This window comes from Montipora foliosa, chromosome 9 (assembly GCF_036669935.1).
Source record: "Montipora foliosa isolate CH-2021 chromosome 9, ASM3666993v2, whole genome shotgun sequence".
Classification (NCBI taxonomy): domain Eukaryota; kingdom Metazoa; phylum Cnidaria; class Anthozoa; order Scleractinia; family Acroporidae; genus Montipora; species Montipora foliosa.
In genome coordinates this window covers 34,801,572-34,813,924 of record NC_090877.1, presented here as the reverse complement: position 1 = coordinate 34,813,924, position 12,353 = coordinate 34,801,572, and the positions used below count along the sequence as shown (strand labels likewise).

General features: G+C 38.6%; 1 protein-coding gene across 1 annotated transcript in view; it reads right to left on the bottom strand.

Moving 5' to 3' along the window:
* Positions 1 to 544: 544 nt before the first annotated feature.
* The window catches only part of LOC137970573 (uncharacterized), a 16,607-nt gene continuing 4,798 nt past the window's right edge, over positions 545 to 12,353 (bottom strand). The window contains exons 2-14 of the mRNA XM_068817097.1: positions 11,425 to 11,508; positions 10,646 to 10,717; positions 10,507 to 10,560; positions 8,487 to 8,552; positions 8,357 to 8,395; positions 8,210 to 8,266; positions 6,840 to 6,884; positions 6,009 to 6,095; positions 5,729 to 5,803; positions 5,488 to 5,613; positions 3,906 to 3,971; positions 3,027 to 3,059; positions 545 to 1,146 (exon numbers count right to left, since the gene is read on the bottom strand). Coding sequence (XP_068673198.1) covers positions 1,058 to 1,146; positions 3,027 to 3,059; positions 3,906 to 3,971; positions 5,488 to 5,613; positions 5,729 to 5,803; positions 6,009 to 6,095; positions 6,840 to 6,884; positions 8,210 to 8,266; positions 8,357 to 8,395; positions 8,487 to 8,552; positions 10,507 to 10,560; positions 10,646 to 10,717; positions 11,425 to 11,479 — 864 coding nt within the window. The 5' untranslated portion in view covers positions 11,480 to 11,508 and the 3' untranslated portion in view covers positions 545 to 1,057. The remainder of the gene's footprint in view (positions 1,147 to 3,026; positions 3,060 to 3,905; positions 3,972 to 5,487; positions 5,614 to 5,728; positions 5,804 to 6,008; positions 6,096 to 6,839; positions 6,885 to 8,209; positions 8,267 to 8,356; positions 8,396 to 8,486; positions 8,553 to 10,506; positions 10,561 to 10,645; positions 10,718 to 11,424; positions 11,509 to 12,353) is intronic.

Below are 12,353 nucleotides of genomic sequence, written 5' to 3'. Positions count from 1 at the left end.
AACTTTGTTAGGTGGCCACGGTAAGGCGCGTCGCACCGTAAACCGAAGAAAAAGAAGATAATTTGCATGCAAATAGGGTTCAATTCACAGAAAACTAGTTTGGGGTACAAACATGGTTTTTATTTGTTTGTTTGGTGCCTACACAAGGCAAACATCAAACTCATTCCTTGTTTAGTTCCTGCCAGGGGTTCATCAAGGGGACCCTCTATCTCTGTTTCCTTGAGTCAACCCTTTCTCGAGTAAACCTATTTTTGGAGCAGGTTTTCCCTTAACGCTGAGATAGCCCTGTTTTGATTGGCTTTCACAACAGTGGGCGTACTGAATCTCCTAATGGAGGCGTTCTATAAATATCTTATCTCGGGAAGGGTTGTCTCCTAAACCAAGTATGGGATATAGAGGCTCTCCGTGATAAGCTCTGTACATACATATGTCGTATCTATATGCATATGCAGCTGTACAGAGGCTAACTTTCTCTCGATTATTTCAAAGTGTCCTTAAATGTGCACCCGCAGGAGTGCAAAGAAAATAACAACTGCACATCAAATGTTTTTCTGTAAAATTTATTGACGGAACGTATTCTATATCAATTTACATTTCAGATAAATCTCTTTTTTTTCTGATCAAGGTAGAGTAGTTTTACTGCTTGTATTTTATGCTATTTTAACTGAGGACTGTGAAAACCAAGTCTCTAAAACCACACATATCCAAAAACGTCGTTAGTTTATATTCGTCAATTCCAGGAGCTCATCTAGGGGAGCATCTACCTGCATGGTTATAATAACCTAGCAGTGAACTTATTCTGGGGCTATTCAAAAACTTTTCCAGCATAAAATTAGCAATGCAATTAACAGCCATCGATATTTCCAGGTTACATTCTCTTTTCCGTTACTGAACGAAGTATTCTGTACTTCCGGTTTATTTGCGCATTTCTTTTAAAATTTTGCGTTACTTCCGGACAGATATAGTGGCAAAAGTCAACCTTCAAACTCGCTCGGACTTCGAGGCATGTAAAGGTTGAGAAAGATCAAAATAGTTTCGTTGCGCTTTAACTACTTTATTACAGAACAATGAGGAGCTTTGTCAAAAGATCCTCTATCTCAGAAGTTATTTTGTTCCTTGAACCTCGGCTTGTGCTTCGTTTGTTACCTGCCATTAATTAAAAACACGAAATTAAAGCGGTGAAGTAGGGGTGAACAAGGAGTACGATAAACTTTAGAGTCATCAAGGACCTGGATATCATATTCTCTTCGGATTTATCTTGGAGTAAACCTGTCAATGTGACCGTTAATAAAGCCAACAAATTGTTGGGCTTGATTCACAGAACAGTAGGCTTGTCAAATCGGGGTACATTTTCTACGTTACACAAATCTCTTGTACGCCCAGTTCTTGAATATGCTGCCCCGGTTAGGAGTCCATACTTATGTAAGAATATACTAGCGTTAGAAAAAGTTCAGCGAAGAGCTTCCTGGCTTGCTCTTAGGCAAAAACGTGGGGAGATGGAATACGAAGATCGTCTAAGGAAGCTGAAGTGGCCTACAATTGAAACGCGTTCATTATATGTTTCTTTAGTTGAATGTGATAAGATCGTTTTTGGTATAAACAAGTTAAACTTTGACGATCTCTTTGAGTTTACCAAGTGCAATTCAACCCGTGCAAACCACCCGTATGAGCTATACCTTAAGCCAGCTAAGTGCAATTCACATAAATACTCTTTTTCCATTCGAATTGTGTGGAACTGGAATAGCTTACCAGGGTCCATTGTTGAGGCTGGGAGCCTGAGCCGTTTTAAGAGTGCACTGAAGCGCTTTTTAAATGTTCACTAGTTAACTATAACTATCGTTTTTGTTGATCGTCAGTACGGAATTCTTTTGTAAATAATTTCATTTTCATGTTATGTATATTTTATTGTACATAGTTTATATATGTTTTATACTTCTATTCAGGGAAACTTCATTTGGTCGACCTCTAGTTTTTCCTTTTCAAGAAATCCAAAATACTTTTTGCTTGTTTTATGTTGGGGAGAATTATCATAGGGATGACCTTAGGCTTTTGCATCTTGAATAAACTATGTATGTATGTATTTATGCCATTGATGCCAAAATAGACAAGAAGAAGAAGGGTTGGAACACGTAACTCTCATGAGTTTTCTGTTCACGAAACGTCACAAGTTATACGGCAGAGTTTATGGCTTAGGAATGGTTTATAGTGCCAGTAAAATCCGGCAATCGGTATAACTTGGTTTTCACTACCAAACTGAGTTCTGGTCTTTATATACCGCATCCGGAATAATTAATGTCCATAAAACAAAAGAACAAAAGCAATATAACAACACCTAGCCAATCAGAAATTCCTTTGTCTTGCACCATTTTAGTCCGGTATCATATGAAGTCTACCGACTGGGCTAAACTGAGTAGCAGTTTGATCATTTACATCTTTTGTTGGACAAAAGACACTTAACTAACAACGAGACAACACATCTGCGTTACTGTAGTGAAGTTTCTTGTTCTTATGCCTACATCTCAAGCGAAATCCGGCCGTAAATGAATCGAGTACAGAAGGTTAGTTTCCCATCTGTGATGAAATCTCTGAACCGCTTCACGACAGTTTTGTCAGGCGATAGTTCAAAAAACATAGCTGCCTTAGCGTGAAAACAATCGCGGACCCATAAACCCTTGCAGGTTCCCCTGTTAGCAAAAGGTCCTCTTGAGGAATTTATTGTTTATCTCAACCAAAATGGGGCGATTTCGTAAAATAAGACAGGCTATTTGCACTGTGTGAAAGAAATGTTGAGCATTTTACGCTCTTAAAGAGCCTGCATGCTTATGTTTTACCTTTCGCTGATGAAAATTACATTAGTGTTGCATGACAAAACAGTTTCGCCTCTGGTTTAAAAAAAAAAAAACAGCAGTATCATTTTTTATAGATATTTTATTTACAATTTTTTCATAAGACGACAAATGCCTTATGAGCTGCATTGAGTGGTATCATCTATAGTAACCATGGAGACGGAAAGTTCTGTTCAATACCTTTAGGTAGAGCTGACTTCTTTGCATTTTTGACTGAAAAATGAAACATGAGAAAAGTACTTGATGTAAACAGAATAGAGACTGCTACCACAAAATCCTTGATTAAAGGATGTTTTGTCTCAAACCTACAAGATAATGAAACGGAGTTCATTTAATATAATTTTCAAGAGAATGCCGCTGTTTGGTATTTTGGGCACAGGATTTATGTTAAAACGAACCAAGAAGGCTTTGCGATCGAGTCATTAGAGCGGCCTTTGGCTTTAAGAACGAGAGAGGGTCTTCTGTACACTTGAAAAACCTCAACCTCTAAACTTAATGCGCGTGCCCAAAACCTAAACCTCGTTAAAGTCGACCACTGAAACTTTACAAATCATTTCCTTACAGTTTATACAATGTATATTCGTAAGGATGAAGCGATAATCGCACTCAACTGGACAATTTATGCAACTTTCTCTTGTAGACACATGAAAAGTGGCCCCAATGAGTATAATGTATATTCCCAACCTTTACGAGACTGATCACTCGAAATAAGGTTTCCGTGATTGACGAAAGGCTATTGCAAGAAGACATTTTTTGATGTGGTGCTCAAAAAAATAGAAAACATGCGTTCGACTGGAAAATTGGGATTTCGATCCTAAATCCAGATTTTCGGATTTCCCATCAGGAACTCAACGGGTTTTGCCCCGAATTCCTTTTCGGGGAAGGATTTCGATTCGCAAAATCCGTTTTTAGGTTTTGTGTTCCACTAGAAACCCGTAGATCTGGATTTTAACATCGTCGGATTCCCCAATAGAACGCGCCCCAAGTGTGTCTAAAAAACATAAGTTGTCTTCGTTGTAATAGCAACTTTTCTCACTGCTTTATGCAAAGCTTCCATACCTGGTTGAGATGATTGGTTTCTATCCGTTGTTTTCATCTGTTCTTTATCATTTGACCGTCTAAAAACTGAAAAACATTTTAAATCAGAAATCAGTTCAGTCACCAGATAACTGCAAAAAATATGATATCAACATGGCGAGAGCTTGCTCAAAGTGCTATGTGTTTATTATGCGAGATATACACCGCACATTTCACAGCAGTTCCATGGCGGTTTACAATCAGGGATGTCGCTAAGCGCCGGCTGCCGATGAAAATCGCCGCTTGAGAAAGGGGTGATCGCCAGCTGCATTTAGGCTGTCGATCGAAGTGATTGAGAAGATCGCATATTATTCTCTACAACGTTTAAAAGTCATTTGATGTGTTAACAAAAGAATTAAATATCGTTAGTATACGGAATTATCACTGGAATTGATCGATACTGGAAATGAAACAAAATCGTTGTTCTGAATAGTGTTGTGCGTGTCTCCTCTATCCCCTTATTCCGGCGGCATCTTGAAGAATACCGGGTGTTGCGAGACACTGGGAACAATCTCGTTACCAGATCACTTTGATGAACTTACAGCCTCAATAGAACCTTTAACCAGATGAATTTATTCTTAGCTACATCGGCCCTGTACAATTCCCTGAAACCACCAACAAAGAGGGTCTACCCCTACTCTTCACGAACAGTGTGTGGCGTTCTTTAACGTCCCACGGTGTTGTAAAGCTTAAAGTCCTTATCCAAGAAGACTTAGAAAGTTTAACCGTTTGCAGATTTAATTACAAGGGCAGCATTTCTACTCAGTTGTCCGGAGTCAGTTGTGAACACGGGATCTTCCAAACGAAAATCCAACGCTTAGTTGTGTCAAATGGGCCACCCGTCCTCGGTGGCAATTATTGTCAATTTAAAGCCCCAGCTACACATTGTCACATTGCAAGAAGAACACGACCTAACATTTTTATAAGAGCGGTTCTAATAATGTTCGATACGCATATAACATTGTTTGAAACACGTCACTTTAGTCTTTGCAATGCAACATTGTTGAAAGGGCGGCCACACGCTTCAACATTTGTTGTATGTTAGAGAAAATGTTTGATCGAAATCAAAACATTCTTCCAACAAAAAATGTTGGAAACACGTCATCAAGCATGCGTGCTACACGTTCTAACATTGTTGATCCAACAAATGTTTTATAACAATGTTTGAACGTGTAGCGGAGGGCTTAAGATGCACCCCTTCTACTCTATTCAGCGCCTGTGTAATGTAACAAAAATGAGAAGTGTGGGAACAAATTCTTCCTGTAGAATTCAGTATAGGCGCGCGCCTCTACTTATCGACGGACGAGAAGCGCTGGGAGGCCTTCAAGGAGACTTGACAAAAATATATTCTACCAGCCACAAACGCATACACTAATGTTTCGGTTGCTTTGCTAAAACTGCACGTGTTAAGATAAATTTACCGAAAATTGTCCCGCTTTTTGCTTATATTCCTTTCTGAAGTATATGCGAAGGCTTGGTGGTTGATGGCATGTTGAGCACAAACTGTGCCTACGGAACACTGCAAAATGGGTTTTAATTTCTCATATAGTCACACTTATCTCACCGTTAAGAATGCCCTGTGTTCTTGACGGTCTTTTGAAAAATTTTCCGTTATTCTTAAAAATTTGATATCTGTTGATCGTTCTAGGTCGAAGATGCTCTCCTCCTATCCCATGATACCTCATTTCCACTGCAGAAAGAAAGACTTTTGTGAGACTAATAAAATCCCAAAATGTTGCTATTGTGAAAAAAAAAATGTTTTCAACATCAGAATTATTTCTTTAAAAACCGTTACTATTGCTTACTTTCAGTGGGAAGAAGATTTTGTCCAGCTATTGTCTTTGTTTCTATTTCAGGTAAAATCCCTTCATTTGCTGCTTCTAAAACAAATTCGTAAAAATCCCGTCACCTTAACAAAGAACGCATATGAACTAACAAAGTGATTAGCGCCAAAAAATTACTGCGCTAACTTTTTGTGTGATGTTTCGTCAATGTAAACTTCGTGAACTTTGTAGGTTTCTTGTATTCTCCTTCTGTTATGCTTGGCTATCTAACTTTGACCTTTTCCCCGCCAGCGGAACTTACCAAGCTGCGGCTGAAGACCCCAAGTGTTTGATCTGAAAGGACCTTTTGGCATCTTAGAAAAATATCTGCTGTCTTCATTATCGTAAACTGTTGGAAACGACACAATGTCAGTTAATACGAAAAACTGAAACAAAGTTGGAAACATCACTGCAGTTAGTTGAAAAACGTAAGCACTTGCAAATGAAGCAACTTGTGGAACTTGATAAATTCTAAAAAATCCGTCATTTTATTCGCCTGGTACGGGATAAGCAAGTTGAACGCTCAAAGTGACCAGCTCCAAGCGGGCTAGACAGCTCACTTGATGGATTAAGTGCAGTTCAATCGCGCGTTCCTGGCTTCGAATTCCTTTCGAGCCTTGTTCCTTTTCAACTGCTTAAGTTGCGCATGCTCAACTAACTGGGATGATCCCTCCAACTTTCATTTCATTTTATTCCGCGGTACTAGTTCATATATATGAAACTTCATACATTCTAAAAAGTCAAGACTGCGAAAAACTCTCTGCGTAATTTCTTCTTTAAGTGTTTATCTCCTTGTTTGTTAATTGTCAAGCGGTGGAAGTCTTCATAAGCGTAATAAAAATATATTGCCAAAAGAAATTTCCCTTGTGTTGCAAGTAAAACGCCAACTAAACACTTTATGGTCTATGCTGAAAACGTTTTTGATGATTTTATTATATATAATATGATCTTAGCTGACCTGTGGGTCTACTTATCGATACTGCAGGGCGCTGTTTGACACTGAGTGACAACGGCAAATAAGTTCGGCTTATGTGACGGAGAATATTTCTTCCTTTACAGATCGCTAACGCCAGAGTTTGAATCACTTTCTTACCTTTAGAAGAAGAAGCTACTGTACTCTTTTTGTGTGATTTTGTTACTGAGAAAAGAACAGGGTTCTGGTGGTTAGAAATTTCAGTTGTAAATTAGGATGTTTCTATGAGTTATAAGGGAGTTCAAGCAAAGACGACGGCTACGGCAACGAAAACGTCAGTCCAAAATATAACTTAGCGCTATCGTAAGTATTTCGCGATTATTCCGTGTTGTTCACCTTGTACAATACAAGCGAACTATCCTGTAACTGAATGGGTACAAACGATTTTAAAGTCACGACAGAAAATGACTGTTTCATTGTTATATGCTCACGTTGTCGTCAAAACCTAAAATATGGTGATTTCACGTTGCTGTTTTGTGGAGTACGGCAGAGAAATGCACGGAAATTCGTGTTGCACGTGCAGCACGAGTACTTTTCCTTGTTTAACCAATATTATTAAATTCTCAACCTCGGATAATGCAATTCTCGTGCGCTGATTGGTTCACTCAACCTTAGTTTGACCTTATATGGTAAATGACTGCGCTTAGCGTTGCTAAACTAAAAACGTTTACGCCAGAAAGCAAAATTTCTTTCGGCATAAAGCAAAAGAAAAACGTTTTTGTGGAAAGTTTGGATCACGTTCGAAGCTTAGAGATACGCGAGAAGGTAAGAAATGTTTTTGTAATGAGCCTGCGTCTGTCTGACCACGAGGTATTACACAACTTCGCATCTTCATCAACTTTTTTCGATTTCGCTAGGATTTTCTGGCTTTTTTCGCTCGTATTTCGTACTTCTAAACTTTTGGAGTTTAAGGAATTTAATAAAACAATTATTCCATTCGTGCTTGTTGGATATGAAAGTGGTTATAGCCAACTCGGCGCTACGCGCCTCGTAGGTTATTTACCAGGGAGTTTAAGATCTGCGACGCGACGGTAACGAAAACGTCATTTAAAATCCCAACTTCAGGTTAATTAATCTTTTTCGTCAATATGTTGGCTTATCTAACTTCTAAAAACTAGTGTAACTTTCCAGGAACTGAATTAGGAGGTGCAGTGTTGAAGCTACGTCAGAAAATTCAAATTCGCTGCCTTGTGTTCACGTTCTCTGAAAAACTTAAGAATTGGTAATTTCACGTCGTAGATTTGCAGAAAACGTGAAAGAAATGTACAAAAATGAAAAATGCACGCGGAGAGCGTGCAAAGCTATTGTTTTTGCTCATTAAATATGCATAATTTGTGACGTTTTCGCTGCCGTCGCGTCGTAGATCTTAAACTCCATACCATTTCATATCCAACGCGCGCTCAAAGAATAAATATTCTTTCTTCGTGGCGTCCCCGTAGCCGTAGCCGTCGTCTTTGCTTAAACTCCTTATAAATACATTTGATTCGTACCTTTATTGTTCGTGTAATAAATCGGCAACTGGGCTCCGACGGGCATTGAAAAGAAAACTGATGATGGAAAGTACCAAAGTATCAAAAAGTGAAGTAGAAAAGTAAACAAAATGGACGAAATTGCAAATATTTTAACTGGATACTTACTTCTTTCAATTAGGTTCTTCTTTTTATTATTTTTCTTTTCTGAAAAGAAAAATAATTGTATAATTTGAAATGCATGCAATGCAACTTAACTTTGTACTTTATCTTTACTGAGTTTTTTTTGTTTTCTCACCTTTTTTGAGACTATGCCTAGGTCCCACATACACATGGTTTATCAATTTCGGATACACGTGAGGAACTATGAGAAAAAATTAAAATTATGTCAGCAAAGCTCTGACGAGTGTAATTAAACCTCAACTGCAAAAAGTCGCCAAAAGCAAGGGACGATGACTCTAATGCTGCGGTTTATCTTCGCGAAACACGAGTAGAAATGACCTTGAGAGATGTTATAAACTTTTCGAGGAGAAGAGGAACAAGTAATGGGATTTCCGGCAAAAGAAGAAACATTTTTCTCCAGAAAAATGTGTAAAAAAAAATCTGCAAGGCCCATGGGGAAAAAATGCCTGCCCATTGTGGATGGGTATGTCGATTGGTGTCCCTCCACTCTTTTGTTTGTTTGGTTTTTGTTGTTGTTGTTGTTGTTGTTTAAATATATCAGAATTTACCTCAAAACCAGAACGTCCTTGTCGTGAGGGTTTTTGTCGATGTATACAGATGTTTCGTGAAAGGTTATCCAAAAGAAGCATAAAAGCGTACGCGACAATGCCGAAAACCATTATGGTAAACTGTCAGTTTGAGTGAACGAAAACACGACGGCAACGCTATCGAAACGTCACCTAGAATTTCATGCTCATGTTTTGTTACTGACATTGAGATATGAGAGAGTTTCAAAATTCAGTCAAATGTTCCAGGCCATGAATTAGTAACAAAGGGTTAGAATTGAGAGAGAAAGCAAAATTCTGACGTCTTTAACCATACTTATTTATTATCATGTTTCGCAGAGAAAGTTTAAGAAATGTATCAAAAATCGTGGCGCACGTGCAGAGCCAACGTCTTGGCTAATGAACCCTTTTGTCTTTGGACGTGTTTTGGTAGCGTGATGGCGGGAGAGAGCTTCAACATAAGTCTGTGCGTACTGTCACTTCATTAACGCTATATCCTAAGAACTCTTTCATGCAAATAGCTCGCCATCGTAAGTCTTCACTGTACGGTCGTGGCATCTTCGATTCTGGGCGTTCGCTACATATTGAATACTGTCCCATGCTACCTTCCGGCATTGTCGCGAACGCTCTTTGGCTTCTTTTGGACAACCTTTCTCGAAACAGCTGTACATGTACAGTGATTAAGAAAGTGCCAGCGCAATATTCATTTTAAACTAAGGAGACGATGCGAAACAAATATCACTTCTTAGACTTCTTAATGCTTTTCGTGTCGTTGAGTATGTACCTCGTACACAATTATTCGGCCTGATAGACAGGTTTTATGTGGCACCAGTGAGCGGTGAGAGTGGCGTTGAATTAAATAATTTAAAATGACATTGTGCAGTGATTTACTTCAATACCACGCCAAGAAAAAGAGGAACCTTTGCATTGAAGTAATGACTGGCAACGTAATAGACCATTTTACAGTTGTGGCTAAGTTACCAGGCCTAGCAATGGAAGCGAGGCTGCCGGTGACCCTGTTTTGATACAAACCTTCATGCTTTTGTAATGTTAATATGGACTAATTAGCGTTACAATAGAGCGGTTTTCAATTGAGTGTCGAAAGTAATTAGATAATTACTTTGGTTTATGATTACTTCGCTCAGTGATTGGTTCAAAGTTCTCGCGCCATTTTTTCAACCAATCAGAAGTGAAACCAAAACCAATCGTGGCTCACGCGTGCACATTTTCCCGCGCTTTGTGTCGGCTACGTGTAATTACTTCGAGTTTTGATTGGTTTAACGGATTGTCTCAGTCCTTTCTGATTGGCCAAAGTAATTACTTTGGTTTTGGTTTTACGACACTCAATTGAAAATCGCTCTAACACAATTTACATGATAAAAGCAGTGAGGTCTGTATCAATGCAAGGTCACCGGCAGCCTCGCAGCCATTCATAGGCTTGGTCGCTGAGTAAACAACTGTAAAATGGCCTATTTCCCTGATGTTCTAAAAATTAAAGTATTGTTCGTTGAAGACAACGTTTGGAGGGAACCTTATTTTTAAGTGTTATTACTTAAGTTTAATGTATTTTTTCATATTTCATTTACTTACTCTGTCCTCTTTTCCTGTAAGCCTCGACATCTCTTGGTTGAGGAGTTGGAACGACTACAGGAGATAAAAACATCGAGTTCTAAAATGCAAATTGAAGCAAAACAGACATCCATAACAACATTTTTTCATGTAACTCTACCTGATCTATCTCTCCAAAATGGCGTGTCTTTCCATGAGACTTTTCCATGTGCATCTTTGGCGAACACTTGAACTAAAAGGAAAATGGTAAAGTCTTTTCTTATGTAAATTCCAACTAATTAGCATGAGATGCAACATCATTTGCGTAAGAAAAGCTTGGAGGTATGTATAACAAGGTCAACCCCAGCGTCACTTTCAAGCACATCACTGTAAGAAAGTCTTTCTCTTTATTCCACGTTGTTGTTTTGTAGCCTTTGGTTGCGAAATTTACTCAACTTTGTTCATGCCGCACGTGTACTTCGTCCCATTTTTGCAATTCATTAATTCAATGATATTCCCGCTTTCTGTCGTTGTCGTTGCTATGACCTTTTTCGTTTTCTTAGGTTGTTTACCATTTACCACAAAAATCCGGAAATTTCGGTTGGAATGTTAATGGTAAGTCTATTTTGGTCTTCCCAAACGGAAATTTTCCGGAGAAAACGGGATTTCTTGAAAGGTAGTCCAAAATTCCCAAACGGAATTTCCAAAAGGAAAACGTGTTTATCATTTGCATTCCCCTATGATTTTGCCTCCCTCCAGACTCTCTCGGTAACCTTGAACGGATTTTGTAAATGGTACACGCCGATCCCAACTAAATTTCCCATTCGGGAGTTTTTGATTACCATTTGAACAAACCTAGGACCAACGAGTTTCTGCTTGGAAATGGTAAACAACCTTAAACTCCTTAGTCCGGTCCATTGCCTTTACTTCTCAACTAAATTAGTAATTTCACATACTTACCGGCATAACAAAAACTGCAGCTCCAAACTACAATGAGCACTGTCAATTTGGACATGGTGGTTTTGTTTTCAAAGATTAATAGAACTGTCGTAAGAGAAAACACGAAAGAAACTTGCATCATGATTCTTTTATGATAGAAAGAATACCGGTATACGAAATACTTTTGTCAAACTCATTAATAATGCATGAGGCAATTAACCAATTATGTGGCCTCATTTGGGTCACATGGATGGCCCTTGGTACCCGGTAAAGAAAAGATCCAAACACGTGTTTTAGAAATCAATTTCCAAACGAATGCAGTACTTGAAGAAATAAATGTTTATTAGCATCCAGGATTTCAGTAATTATTCATTGCAGTTAACATTAACGTTTACATTGCAATTCTAGAACATTCCAGAATTTAACTTTTCGGCGGTCGAAACCGGGAAGCCCTTTCTGTAGCTGCTTCTTCCATTTCTCAAAATTGCAAATGAGGACGCCAATGCAAAGTTTGACTGCTTTTAATGCACCTGTCACTGTAAACCCCCACCCCGGGGAAACATGGGGCATTAGCCACAAAGCAAAACCAAACAAGGATAATGTCCTACATACAGTGGACATATTTTTGGGTTTAATCCTTACCAAAATGAGGATAATCGCCCATATAAAGGGGATAAAAAAATTCCTTGTCTAAACCCGCAGTATTACTTTCAGAAGTGTGACTGATATTTTTTATTTTTGAATACTTCGACGTTTCTTGTCAACACATTTTCACATGGAACAAGTGCCAAATTTCCTAGCTTCATTCAGGACACACCACCATAAGGAGACAAAGCGGTCCAGTATGTCTTCAACTATTCCGACAGAAAATGCACACTACAAATGACTTTCATCACTTTCATTGAAGAGATGAAGTTAGGAAAACGAACTTTCCTTGTATTAATGGACGT